The sequence below is a fragment of the Budorcas taxicolor genome, chromosome 3 (genome assembly GCF_023091745.1).
Source record: "Budorcas taxicolor isolate Tak-1 chromosome 3, Takin1.1, whole genome shotgun sequence".
NCBI classification, from domain to species: Eukaryota; Metazoa; Chordata; class Mammalia; order Artiodactyla; family Bovidae; genus Budorcas; species Budorcas taxicolor.
In genome coordinates, this window is record NC_068912.1 from 17,522,935 (window position 1) to 17,537,439 (window position 14,505).

At 48.6% G+C, this 14,505-nt stretch overlaps 1 protein-coding gene across 1 annotated transcript; it reads left to right on the plus strand.

The window, feature by feature from the left end:
* The first annotated feature begins 271 nt into the window (after positions 1-271).
* PGLYRP3 (peptidoglycan recognition protein 3) lies at positions 272-11,049 on the plus strand. The gene is made up of 8 exons (XM_052637940.1): positions 272-326; positions 1,739-1,846; positions 2,511-2,712; positions 3,355-3,473; positions 4,621-4,773; positions 6,140-6,338; positions 10,115-10,233; positions 10,871-11,049. Exons 1-8 carry the CDS (start codon positions 272-274, stop codon positions 11,047-11,049), a joined length of 1,134 nt encoding a protein of 377 aa, XP_052493900.1.
* Positions 11,050-14,505: the final 3,456 nt, after the last annotated feature.

The window sequence follows — 14,505 nt, forward strand, 5'->3', positions numbered from 1 at the left end:
AGAGTACTGGAGTGGGGTGCCATTGCCTTCTCCAGACAGAGGTGTTAGCTCACCTTTATTGAGCATCTGCTAAGGGTCAACCTTGTCCTGAGGACCTTGAGAAGACTCACCAGGTGCTGGTCCTTAGGAGGTTCTCAGTTTGGCAAGGAGGCAGATGAGGGCCGTGCAATCGGTAGGTGCTCTGCTTGAAGGGTGAGGATGATTGGTCTGACTATCGGTGTCTCTCCCAGGGCTGTGATCCATACTCTGCCTGTTGGCGACCTAGGACCACATGAGGATGCTGCTATGCTTTCTTGTCTTGTCTGCTTTGGATCTCGTGGCCTGGGGTGAGTTTTCTTTTACTAGGTCACAAGTGCTTTTGGCATCAGCTCCAGCCTGGTTGTGTTGGTAAATTATCCTCTCCAGGGTCCTCATTCCTCGCCATCAGCTATGTTCCCTATCGGAGTCCAGCTCAGGTGCCCCCTCCCCCGCTGAGACGGGCTCCGGTCCTCAGCAGCCTCTCCAGCCTGCCCGGTACAGCCTGGTGTCAGGGTCACGGTCAGGCATTCGCTCCTGATGATTTCACAGAAGGACAGAATCTCAGAACCACGGTGGAGACCCTTAACAGCTTAGTCTTGTAGACAGGGAAACAGGCCCCACTGTGGCAGTGACTTGCTCTCGGTCATCTGACAATTTGGGGGTGGATGCAGAGTCTAGTGGTCATGAGCATGGGTCTGGGGCCAGACAGCCTGGCTTGGAATCCAAGTCCACAGCTTAAAACCCATAGCATTTTAGACAACCTCTCCGAGCCCCAGTTTCTCATTTGTATAGAGGGAGTAGTTAATTTGCTTTGTTTATTTCACAAAGATTTTTTAAGCCACAAACATGATAGTGCCCTTGAAAATGCTTTGTTAACTACAGAGCTGGTCTGTGGGTGACATTGTTGTTCCAGTGACATTGCCCCCATGACCTCTGGTACTGAACAGACAGAGGGGAATGAGGCATATTTGTGATGCTTTTGTGTGTGTGTGTGTGTGCGCGTGCTCAGTCACTTCAGCTGTGATCTGACTCTTTGCTGCCCCATGGACTATAGCCTGCCAGGCTCCTCTGTCCTTGGGATTCTCCAGGCAAGAATACTGGAGGGGGTTGCCATGCCCTCTTCCAGTGATCTTCTGGACCCAGGGATTGAACCTGAGGCTCCTGCATTGCAGGAGAATTCTTTACTCACTGAGCCATCTGGGAAGCCTATTTGTGGTGATTAATCCTCCATTAATCCTATCTTTAAAAAAAATTAAGTTGGTAGGGCAGTCACAACGATCTGTAAATTTCTGTATTTCAAGAACCTTGCCTGGATCACTAGGTGCTTAACATATGAATACATGTTCACGTGATGACCATCTTGGTGTGTGACCCTCTGGTCTATTAATACGTATACAGCTGAACTGGGAATGAGCTGCCCAGCTGAGAAGACAAGAGAGACTGTATTGAACCTGAAATGAAGGGAGGCTGGGGAGGGTGGGACGGGGGAAAGGCCTCACTGGGGCAGATGTGAGAGGCAGAGGCAGGGTGCGGCCAGATGCCTCTGTGGTTTTCCTCTTTCTTGTTTCCTAGAGGAAGTCAGGTGGGTCAGGTGGGAAGTTATCTGGGGAGACCGAGAGGCTGTGGGCTATGGGGTTGCAGGAGGAACATGGAGCCCGTGCCTCTGAGCTGGTCAAGGTATTTTCCAAGGACCAGCACTAAGCGTAGTATTCCTTTGCAGGGGATTCCCTAGAGTTGTCCTTGAATGAGACCCAAGCCAGGGGGCTGTCACAGGAGCTTCTGGACCTGTTTGTTGGCATCTCACAGCTTATTCACACAGGTCTCAATGGTGAAGCGTTTGTGGGGGCTGCCTGGGGCTTTTTAGGGAGACAGAAGTGTTTCTTAGAACATCACTATGGCTGGGTGGAGTGGATGGGGTAGGGTAGAACCACAACTCCTCCCATGGATTGTCCTGAGTCCTTAGGCAATGGTGGGTTCCAGAAAGGAGAGGAAACCCAGGGAAAAAAGACAAGGATCCCAGTCTCTAGCTCTCAGGGTAGAGATGCCACTTCACTCAGGCAGTTCCAGGGGGCTCCCAAGTGAGGATAATGAGGGAGACATCAGGGGTCCTGGGGTCCTGGGTGGGGCTCTCATAGCCTTGCCCACAGTGCATATTCACCTGAAAGAGGGAATCCCCCACCCCAGTGTTCATGGGGCTTCCTGTGGGCTCTGGCTGGGGAGCTGCTGGTTTGAAGAGAGTGGCAGAACTTTCCTCGGGAGCCTGGTGGTCTACAGTCCATGGTGTTGCAAAGAGTTGGACAGGACTGAGTAACTAACACTTTTACTTTCACTTTCAAACAAGAGATGGAGAAGGGAAGGGGAGGCTGTGGTGGTGCAGGCCTCCTTCTGGGGCCTCTTCCATCACAGAGGATTCAGGGTGGCCTGGACAGCCTCCAGAGGGCATGGCAGGGCCTCAGCATGCCAGCCTATTTCCCCTCTCCCCTTCCCGCCAGGTGCACCCACCATCGTCTCCCGCAAGGAGTGGGGAGCCAGATCCCTGACCTGCAGGGCCCAGCTGACGCGGCCCGTGGCCTATGTCATCATGGACCAGATCACAGGGATGGAATGCGAGGAGCAGAACGCGTGCAGTCAGAAGCTGAGGGGCCTGCAGTCCCGTTCCGTCTACACCAAGGGCTGGTGTGATGTGGCCTACAAGTAAGAGGCTGGCGGGGTCCCTGGAGCCCACGTTTGAATTCTCCTTCTGAGGGTGTCTTCTGTTCCCCCTTCTCTGAATTTCTTAATTTCCCATTCATGTTGCTTTTCTAATGAATAAAAAACACTAATATGAACAGAATCCAGAGTCTCCCAGGGGTCATGAGGAGGACCACCGTGAGCCACATATTCAGATGTGGTCTTGGCCGCTAGGAGTTCCAGGAAAGAAGCGAGGGAGGTTGTGTGATAAGTACAGTCTCCCTGTTGAAGCTCGAAGAATGTTGCAATTTATGAAGGCCTTTACAAGTATTACTCAAGTAGGCGCTCCCTGCCACAGTGAGGAATGGGCAGGAGAAATATTACCACCCCTGTGTCATAGGTGAGGATGCTGTGGTCTGGAGAAGTTAGAGAACCAAATGAATTACTTTTAAAGTGAGATTCTGGGAAGCACAGATAAACTAAGTCATAAGAAAATTAAAGACACATTCCTGTATCTCTTGAAAGTCTAAAATGCATTATCCCACTCCCTTTCACTGTTATGTCATTGTAACATCTGAGCCTCTAAAACTTTTTGCATTCCGAGCATGGGTGAGAAGTTTTCTGTTACAGAAATTTGCCATTTAATCATGTTTCCTTGCCTGGCAGCTTCCTGGTTGGGAACGATGGCAGGGTGTATGAAGGCGTGGGCTGGACCATCCAAGGCATGCACACCCAGGGCTACAACAACGTCTCCCTGGGCCTCGCCTTCTTTGGGAATAATCTAGGTAATGGTCACCCCTCTGGCCCTCTACCAAGGAGCTGTCTACACTGTCTTCCATCTCCCACTCTTGTCTTTTCAGCCTACATCATGCTGTTCTCTGATGATGGCCCCTCTCTTGAAGTTCTTTTCTCCCTTGGATTCTATGATGGGGCATTTTGGGAGTTCTCTCTCTCCTCTCTGGTCTGTACTCCCGTGAGACTGCTGAAGCCACCACTGATACTGCTTGTCATAGTTACTGCCATCACTTTGAGAGTCTGAAAAAAGTGAGAGTCGCTCAGTTGTCTCTGACTCTTTGTCTCCAGGCCAGAATACTGGAGTGGGTAGTCTTTCCTTTCTCCAGGGGATCTTCTCGACCCAGGAACTGAGCCAGGGTCTCCTGCATTGCAGGCGGATTCTTTACCAACTGAGCTATCAGGGAAGCCCTGAAGTTGATAATTAGGAACTGGCAGAGGCAGAAAAACGTGGCTTCTCTCTTCCTCCAGTGTCTCCCTTTGGTAGAGCCCAACCAGTGGCCAGCAAGCAAGGAAGTCTGGGAAATGTAGTTTGCAGGTTTCTAGTCCTCTGCAAAGCACAGGAGAGCACAGAGTAGGCCATGGCTGATTCATGTCAATGTATGACAAAAGCCACTACAATATTGTAATTAGCTTCCAATTAAAACAAATCAATTTTTTTAAAAAAGGAGCCAACAAGAAATCACTGGCACCTGCCAGGATCCTCATCTTCCAAGTGGGGCTAGTAATAGCATTTATCTCAGAGGTTTTCTGTGAGGATTACATGCGTTAATGGATGTGAAGAGCACTTGGCCTCATGTCTGATAGTGGAAGCTATTAAATAAATACAGTCACCTTCTCCACCAAGATAGGGCATTCCTGACTTGGTCAGGTGGGCCTCCTACATGTAGCTTTCACTGTCTCCCAGTGACTCCACATAGTGATGGAGTGGATAAGTAAGGCACTTGGAAGAAGTCACCAACTTGGTTTCTAAGAGCTGTGTGTAAGTATTTCTTTGTCTCTTAGCCTCTCTGTCCTGGTTTTTTCTCTTCTCATCCATCAGTCATTTAGGCTCAAGGGGTCAACTTATCCTCCCTCTACATCTACACCAGGTTGGAACTTTTTGCTAACAGTTCTGTGCTCCATGTCATCCTCTCTCAGGCAGCAGTCCCAGCACCACTGCCTTATCAGCTGCAGAGGACCTGATCTTCTATGCCATAAAGAAGGGTCACCTATCACCCAGGTATATTCAGCCGCTTCTCTTGAAAGCAGAGAGCTGCCTGGTTCCTCATCAGCCACTGACGCCCAGGAAAGGTAAAGCCTCTCTGTCCTGCCTCATCTTCCACCCAGTTACCACCCAGCAACAGTAGCGAATGCCTTTTCTTATTGGTATTCATTGGTCTCAGACCAAGGACATCTCTTGCTGAGATCTGGAAAATTCTAAGAGGGCACCTTCCCGGCCTCTGCTTTCCGCTGGAACCATATAGCCATGGAACCATTCTTGACATAAATATATATGTACACATGTTTTCCGTCAACGAATGTTTACTGAATACCAGGCACTCTTCTAGGTACTGAGGGTGCAGCTGTGAACAAAACAGATGAAACTGCACATTTAAGTAGAGAAAGATAGAAAATGAAGAATCAATAAGTGAAAGGTGTATGATGTTAGATGTAACATCAGGGTTATGGAGAAGAATAAAGCATGGAAATGGGGTGGGGTAAAATAAATATATATTTATATTTGTATATATTACATGAATACACATACACACACAATCTCTGTCTCATAGTCTCCCTCGCTCACACACACCTCCTTCTAAAAGCAAAACAAGCCAACCTTCACCATGACCACAGCACGCTGAGAAAAGCTTGGGTTCACAGATTACACTGCCGTGAGCGTGAATAGTCCAGGAAGCTGGAAAATAAAAATCATGCACCATTTTGGAAAGACAAGCAGCCACCTAAAACCAGCACAGTGACAAGCGCTTTCAATAGTTTAGCACGCTCTGCTAGAGTGGATCTTGCCTGCTGCTGCTGCTGCTGCTAAGTCGCTTCAGTCGTGTCCGACTCTTAGCGACCCCATGGACTGCAGCCTACCAGGCTTCTCCATCCATGGGATTTTCCAGGCAAGAGTACTGGAGTGGGGTGCCATTGCCTTCTCTGGATCTTGCCTAGGACTTATCAATGTTTTTCATTAAGGTTTTCAAGTTGCAAGTCTTTAAAATTTTCTTGCTTTCAGACTAGTGTTGTCTTCATTAAGAAGTTTTACGTGTGTAGAATTCTTTAGAGATTTCAAATTACCATATGCATGTGATCAGTTCAGAAAGTCAGCTGATTTCTGCACATTGGTCTTGTCATATAAGTACATACATCTGCATTTATTTGCAGTGCATATTCAAGCATGTAGGTATCAGTAGTATTTTCCCTTCTGCTCACATGCTGATTTCCACAGTTGTTATCCGAACTTGGCTTTTACCTCTGCCCCTTGGCCCCATCTGCCTGACCCAGACAATCCCTATCTAGACTTTCCCAGAATCCCACAAAATCTCACATGTTAGGATGTGTTAGTGGTGTTAGAGGTTGGGGATTCTGAGGAGTTACCAGCCTGCAGTTGTGAGATTGTCTACATGTGGGCACAGGTGAATTTGCATCTCATTGTTTTTTCCCCTCACCACAGCTTGCCCCAACATCATCACAAGGTCAGCTTGGGGAGCCAGACAGACACACTGCCCTTCAATGGCCCTGCCAGCCAAATATGTTGTCATCATCCACACTGCTGGGGCAACCTGCAACGTATCCATGGACTGCCGGATCCGCGTCCGAGATATACAGTCTTACCACATGGACACACAGAACTTCTGTGACATCGGATATCAGTAAGTGGGACTGGTGCAGACTTGACCCTCCTTTTCTTCAGGGCTATAGGAAGGAAGGCTTGGGGAGGGAGCCAGTGTTTACCAAGCTCTTCTTTGGTGCCAGGCGCTTTACACAAGACATCACCTTTTTATTTGTGCAGGATTCTGGACTGAGCATTCTTCAGAGCCTAGCCAAGGTTTAGTTATCTCCCCTGGGCATGTTCTCCATGAGTGGTTAGGAAGACTCTGAAAGGAAGATGTTAAAACAACAGTGATAAACCAAGAGTGCAAGACCCTTATGGGAGGCTGTCAACGGACCATGCCTTTTAAATTTAATCCCTTCCAACCAGCCAGAAACCCAGACCCTGTTCACCCACTACTGCCCTTGAGCCCAACCCCAAACTTGCTCTCTCTGATGTTAGAATCTTGCAATACCTCTGGTATTGCTTACTCCATTTATAGACACAAGAAACTTTAACTTCTCTGGACTTCTTTTGCCTCCTCTCTGCAGTAGGGCAACAATACCTTATTTGATTGATAATACCAAGTGAAATAATAAAAAAAAAGTTCTCTTTCAGTTCCTTTAATGCCAAGTCTACAATTAAGAAACATAGTAAGCTAGTAGAACAGTGGGAAATTTCTTAGGCATTCCCTTGGAATGTTCATAGAAGAAATTTAGGGTTAGAGTATGAAAACTTAATTATTAATACTAATTTTAATTTTATTGGCATCTAGTTGATTTACAGTGTTGTGTTAGTTTCAGGTATACAGCAAAGTGATTCAGTGATAACCTATAAAAGAATAAATTAAAAATTTATTTATTTATTTATTTGCTGGCTGGTCTGGGTCTTCATGGGCTTCCCTGGTGGCTCAGAGGGTAAAGCGTCTGCCCGCAGTGTGGGAAACCCGGCTTAGAGCCCTGGGTTGGGAAGATCCCCTGGAGAAGGAAATGGCAACCCACTCCAGTACTCTTGCCTGGAAAATCCCATGAACTGAGGAGCCTGGTGGGCTGCAGTCCATGGGGTCGCAAAGAGTCAGACACAACTGAGCGACGTCACTTTCTGAGTCTTCTTTGCTATGCTGGTTTTCTCTAGCTGTGGGGAGCAGGGGGTGCCTCTTCTCTAGTTGCGACGTGGGCTTCTTTTTGTGGTGGCTTCTCTTGTTGTGGAGCACAGGCTCAATGGTTATGGCTCATGGGCTTAGTTTCTCCACAACGTCCGAGATCTTCCTGAATCAAGGTTAAACCTGTGTCTCCTGCATTGGCAGGTGGATTCTTTACCACTGAGCTACAGGGAAGCTGTGACTTAATCACAACAAATTTTATGAAGTCGCAGGTGGGTTTACTTTTATATATGTCCTGGTGGCTCAGACGGTAAAGAACCCACCTGCAATGAAGGAGACCTGGCTTCGATCCCTGGGTTGGGAAGATCCCCTGAAGGAGAGCATGGCAACCCACTCCAATATTCTTGCCTGAGAATCCCCATGGACAGAAGAGCCTGGCGGGCTCTGGTCCCTGGGGTCGCAAAGAGTTGGACACGACTGAGTGACGAAGCACGTCTCATTCTGGGCCGGCTGCCTCTCTCCTCTGAACTCCCATTTTAAAAACAGCCTTTGTAAATAAGAGAAAACTATGGCTGCATTTTACAGCATTCTCCACAAGAAAAGTTTCTTGTTATGGTTATTAAGCTTAGTTAATAAAGAATTAAATGTGGAAATTCCAAATGGAAAATGCCAGGAGCTGAGAGAATGTTAGTTTCCTTTCACATTCATCCTTTGGGGACTGGCTTGGTTCCTGTCCCTTGACTTTGGAAGCCTGTTACGGTGCTCACTCCCCCTGCAGCCTCAGGATACAGCATCTGTTGCTCTGGCACCAACTGTGCTCAGTATGGACAAAGGGCCCTCCCGTTCATCATTTCTTACTTTTTCACCAATATTTATTGGGGTATCCCTGGTGGCTGAGCAATAAAGAATCCTCCTGCAATGCAGGAGATGCAAGTACAGTTTCTGGAGAAGGAAATGGCAGCCCACTCCAGTATTCCGGCCTGAAAAACCCCAGCATAGAGGAGACTGGCGGGCTACAGTCCATGGGTTTGCAAAGAGTCAGATACAACTGAAGCAACTGAGCATGCATGCACACTGTGTGCTTGGTGCTCAGCGAGATGAATTGGCTCCTTCCTTTGTGGAGGAGAGAGGACAGTAAACAGGTTATGACGATTGTGAGTGTTGGCACCGGGGTGGATGAGTAACAGGATGTGCCCAGGGTGGACCTCTAACAAGACTTTGGAGGACTGAATGGTATCACAGTAGGGCTTCGGCAGGGAGAGGCATCCACACTGGGCCATGGCTACGGAGTGGGGGTCAGTCAGGCAAAGAAGGATACGGAGTGTTCCAGGCAAGAGGGAGCAGCATATACAAGGGCCTGGAGTCCAGACAGAGCACAGATGGAAGAAGCTTGCGTGCTGACTTGCTCCAGTCACGCCCGATTCTTTGCGACTCTATGGACTATAGCCCACCAGGCTCCTCTGTCCGTGGGATTCTCCAGGCAAGAATCCTGGAGTAGGTTGCCATGGCCTCCTCCAGGGGATCTTCCTGATCCAGGGATCAAACCCATGCCTCTTACATCTCTTGCTTTGACAGGCGTGTTCTTTACCATTAGCACCACCTGGGATGCCCACAAAGAAGCTTAACTCCTACCTAAAACAGACTACAAAGAGGGGACTGGTGAGCGAGAAGGCTGGAGAGGCTGACGGGAGCCATAGCACAGGGGCCTGGGCATTGGTCCTGACAGGCTGACTCTATCTGAAAGGCAACTGGAAATCCATGCCCTATAATGGGATCTGTATTTAGCAAACCCCCTGGGGGCTGTTTTAAGCATGGATTGGAAGGAGTAAAACTCTGGGCAGACAGCTTTTGCAGTAATTCAGACAGCAGGTGATGGTGACCTGGAACAGCATAGCAGCTGTCTGCATAGAGGTAAGTGGAGAAATTTAAAACAGGAGAAATGGTTGATAAGCCGTGAATGTTGATTGGATGGGGCTGGGAGAGGGAGAGTGAGGCATTCAGTCTGATGTCCAATTTTCTAGCTAAGGTAGTTGTGGAAGAAGATGGGTTTGTTCGGACATGTTGTCTTTTAGAGCTTGTAATTGAGCTATGGCTTCCCAGCTGGCTCAGTGGTAAAGAATCTGCCAGCCAAGCAGGAGACTTAGAGACACGGGTTCAGTCCCTGAGTTGGGAAGATGCCCTGGAGAAGGAAACAGAAACCTACTCCAGTATTCCTGGCTGGGGAATCCCATGGACAGAGGAGCCTGGGGGGCTACAGGCCACGAGCAGATATGAGTCAAAAGTGGGCAAAAGTGTTGGACATGACTTAAGAGACTAAAAAACAGCAACAGTTGGAGTTATTAGACTGGATGGTTGTCCAGGGAGAATATGTTGAGTGAGAAGAGAGAAGGGGTGAGACCAGAGTCCCAGGGGAGGAGAACCAGGGAAGAGAAACACGTCAAGAAATTAGTGGCCAACAGAATCAGAATAAAAATCAGTTTTCATTACTAGTGTAACCATGTGGCCGTGGACTGATGCTGCCATCATCATTGCTTGTCACTGTCTGTCTTCATTTCTTAGGTTCAGGGGCTTTGTTTTTTTCTTTTGCCTTTTTGTCTCTGTTCACACTGGCACATACGGTTAAGAGTAATACTAATAATAGTAAGTGGATGAAAGGATGAATTAATGATTCAAGGAGTGAATGAAGCCAGTTTTCCCCAGAGTAATTTTCTCCTTTTCCCTTTGCCTGACCTTAGCTTCCTGGTGGGCCAGGATGGTGGTGTGTATGAAGGAGTTGGCTGGCATACCCAAGGCTCTCACACATATGGATACAATGATATTGGCCTAGGAATTGCCTTCATAGGCAACTTTGTAGGTAGGTAAGGGGTAAACATGGGGCAGAGGGACTCTGGATGATGAAGTATTATGTGAAATATCTGGGAAGCAATGGGGATAAGACGCACTGTGGTGCCCGACAGTGTCAGTGAGACTCTCAATGCAAGAGGCAGGTCCCCAGGAGTCCCTCTCAGGCAGAACATTTCCTCCAAATTCACCTGTACCAATACCCGATTCTATGTGTCTTTAGAGCCATGCCCAATGCAAGCATGGAGCAAGAGAGAAAAAAGTCTTTTGCAAACTTTGGTGTTTTCATAGCACTGTTGGCAAATGTAGCTTCTTCCTTGGTAACCATGGCAACGGCACTGGGGAGCACCGCTATCTCTTATGGACAAGCAATGAATGGTCTGGTCCTGCGATGTCTGCCCCGTGGTGACTGTTGAGAAGTGGTGTGTTGAGCTGCAGTTATTTTTCAGAGAGGTTTTGAACTTTCTAGAAGACAGAATCGGGGAACACAATGACCTTGTTTTCTCAATGTGCCTGGCTGCAGAAACTTACAGGAATTTGTTGGCTATGGTGGTGATGGGGGTAGAGGGAGACTGGGCTATGTGCTTGTTCTTGCCCAAAGTAAGTAACCTTGAAACCCTAGTGACTGCTTGGCTAAATGTATTTTGCAGAAAAACCACCAAATGCTGCAGCGCTGGAGGCGGCTCAGAACCTGATCCACTGTTCCGTGGTCAAGGGGCATCTGGTCCCCAACTACCTGTTGGTGGGGCACAGCGATGTGACTGATATTCTGTCTCCTGGACGGGCTTTGTACAACATCATTAAGACTTGGCCTCATTTCAGACAATGAGGGCACCCCAGTTCCTCCAATGCCACCCCTCCCCAACTCTAGCTTCTGAGCCTCCCCTTCTTCACCTTCCATCCTGGCTCAATACCTGCGACCCCTCCCTGCCAGCCCCATCCTGTTTCTTCTGCTTCAGGTTTGTATGATCATTTCCTAACTAGTATGATCAGCTCCATGTGATCAGACTCCACAGTGGGGCATTCCGGCCCTCTGAGTCTGCACCCGGCCTCCTTCCCTCCTCACCTTCCTCTCCCCAGCACCCACCTCCTCACCCAGCTGAGGCTTCTTGTCCCTTTGTACACACCCCTCTCCTGGTGTGCCTTCCCCTGCTGTTGTTGTAGCCACGCGTTCCGGGAAACAAACTCACTCAGAATGACAATGCGGATAGTGGAGTGCAGTTTATTACACCAGCGGGCTCAAGGCAGAGTCTCCTCTTAGCCAAGGACTCTGACCGACTTTTGTGAAAACCTTATATACCTTAAGTGTACTACTCAAGCCCACACCCCCAAATTCCTTAAACCTAGCCTGAAAAGTGTTAAAGGCAGATACAGTCAGGTTACAGCCATGATTCACAATCAGAAGGGTCAGCTGGTTATGTATGGTAGCCTTCACCAATGGGTGCCATAAAGATTAAGGTGATTGACTACATAGGGGATTATTACATTCTTTTTGGTGACAGGAAATCTTGGTATGGAATCTGGTGTTTATCAGTCCGGGAGGCCAGTTCGGCCGTAGGTATGTTATCCCCATGGCTATCAGGCACACAGTCCAAAGCTCACTGAGAATGCAAGATGGAGTTTCCTTCTTTTTCAAGATGGAGTCAGCCTGGCCTGTTCCTTTCCTCGCTCACCATCTGCCTGGCAGCTCCCAGCCTCACACGTGACCCAGGTCAACATCCCAGCCCCTCCTCTCTGTTCACACACCACCTTGTCTGTATTTGTATGCAGCCCTTATTTCAGGGCAGTGATTGTTTATAGAAATTCTCTCCGCTGGGTTGTGAGTTTGTCCAGTTTCGTTTGTGTCTGTGTCCTCAGTTCTTCAGCAGTGTCTGGAATACAGAAAAGAGAAAGTGAAATCACTCAGTTGGGTCCTGCTCTTTTTGACCCCATGAACTATACAGTTCATGGAATTCTCCAGGCCAGAATATTGGAGTGAGTAGCCTTTCCCTTCTCCAGGGGATCTTCCCAACCCAGGGATTGAAACCCAGGTCTGCTTCTTTGCAGGTGGATTCTTTACTGGCTGAGGCACAAGGGAAGCCCAAGAATATTGGAGTGGGTAGCCTATCCCTTCTCCAGCAGATCTTCCCAACCCAGGGATTGAACCGGGGTCTCCTGCATTGCAGGTGGATTCTTTACCAACTGAGCTATCAGGGAAGGTGCTACAAGTATTTATTGGAGAAATGGATGAATAAATGAATGAGTGGACCAAGTCCTTGCTCGCCTTTCCAATTTGCTAATCACCCCCCTTTTGGGGAAGACTTGCTGGATGATACCTCATCCCACCAGCATTCTCTCTGTTTCTGTTGCCTCCCAGTCTGAGACTCAGAGCTGCTCTGGTTGCTCAACTGCAGTGGTTATTGTGTCTCCAGACTCCCGTGTCCCCGTCCTCCCAGAGCTCCCTGAGGGCAGAGGCTGTGTCCACACAACACTGCTCTCTGTCCTTCCCTGGTTGGGTCTGCTAGGCATCAAGCTGAGCGGGGACTCAGAGCTTGGGGGCTCTACAGCCTCCCTCCCTGGGCTCCTCCTGCCCAAAGTGAAGCCTCATCCTTTCAGGTGGGGGAAACACTGACTGCTCTTTACTAGAAGCACAGGAACTGGAAACTCGCTGCTAGTGGTTAGTTTTTCCTGATCTGGAAACAAGGGAAGGAGGAAGAAGGGGAGAAACACGGACTCCCCAGCCCCTCCTTTGGTATTCACATGAGTCTTTGCGAACCTCGCATTTTCACAGCTGTTTGTGCTTTTCAAAGACTGTCCCCCAATCTCACTGGATTCACTTTATCCTCAGGCCACCTGAGCACCGAAGCAGGGGAAGGAATTGTTTATATAGAGAGTCGTAGGCCTGGGGGTCTCAATGCCCCTTTCTGACTTACAGAGCCAGGGGAAGAGGGGAGGCTGCTCCAGGAGGAGACCCCCTTGGGATAGGAGTCACTGGACCAGAAGCTCTGGTCAACTCAATCCCTTCTTAGGGGTGAAACCTCCCCAACTTGCCACAGTGTGTCTCCCCTTCTCTTACAACATCCAGGGTGAGTTTCAGAGCCCTTCCTACAGGGAGTGGTCAAAAAGGTGGATGTATGATGAGAAATGATCCCAAGAAAAGAGCTGCCCTCCAGCTTTCTCTGCCTTTCTTACCACCCTCCGAAGAGGAGGGTCTCTGGCCTTTAAATCAAAGCACATGCCTGGCCTCAGGGTCTCACTAGCCTACCCGGCCCCTGCCCCAGGCAGGCTTTCCTGGGGGGTGGTGGTGGTGGGTTGCAGACGCCCCCATCTCCATCAGTGCTCATCAAGGCCTCCTCAAATCAGCATTATTGCAGGGTCTGAATTATTCTCTCTTCAAGATTATTTACTTTTATTAGTCTTAAATACACATAATCTAGGTGAAACCAGAGCACTCAGTAGGAAAATGCTTTTTCAAGGTCAATCCTGAGGCAGCCAATTCCATTCAGTTGCCTCTTAGGAGTCCTTGGTGTGCAGAAATTCTTTCCAGCTCCCCTTTAATTATTTAAAGGGAATTATTTAAAGAGAATTCCCCGGAGGTCTGATGGTTAGCTCTCACTGCTGGGGCCCAGGTTTGATCCCTGATGAGGGAATCCTGCAAGCCTTGAGGAGTGGCCCCCCCCCCCCCCCAAAAAAAAAGTGGAGTTCATACTAACATCCCTTCTCGGAGGTTAGCTGCGAGGATTAAGTGGATTTAGAGTCCTATGACTTGTGGTTGCATATAATGTGGTCCTGCCAAAGCTGAGTGGTGGGATCACGGTTCTTGTCGCTGCTGTGCTGGTGGTTGTAGTCTGTTACTGCTGTTTGACTGGCAGGAAGGATACACGCTTGTGGGCATCAGTCTCAGCCTCCTGGGGAGTTGGCAAAGGCTGGTGAGAGCAGGGAGGAGCCCCACCGGTCGGGCACAGGTGAAGGAGCCCTGGGTACAGGAGGGACACAGAGGCTTCACGACCTTGGACTTTCAGGACTGGAAGGCCTCTAAGCCCATCTTGTTAGCTGTTTTCCACAACTGTAAACTTGGAAAGAAAAAAAAAACGCCACAAAAAGTTTTATTTGATTCTGGAATACTAATTCGATTTAAGCCTATTTTCCAGAAAACTGAAACCAAAGAGGGCAGATGACTTGTTTAAGTTCACTCAGTGAGTTAAATAAAAGAGGCACCCTCAGATTCTTCTTTTTTTTTTAATCTGAAGAGCTTTATTGATCTTTCTTTAACGGATGAGATTATTTGTTTGGCTGTGCCAGGTCT

Coding starts and splice junctions, on each gene's coding strand:
- PGLYRP3 (XM_052637940.1), top strand. CDS start 272: ATGAGGATGCTGCTATGCTTTCTTGTCTTGTCTGCTTTGGATCTCGTG. Junction 327..1,738: donor TTTGGATCTCGTGGCCTGGG/GTGAGTTTTCTT, acceptor ATTCCTTTGCAG/GGGATTCCCTAGAGTTGTCC. Junction 3,474..4,620: donor CTTCTTTGGGAATAATCTAG/GTAATGGTCACC, acceptor ATCCTCTCTCAG/GCAGCAGTCCCAGCACCACT.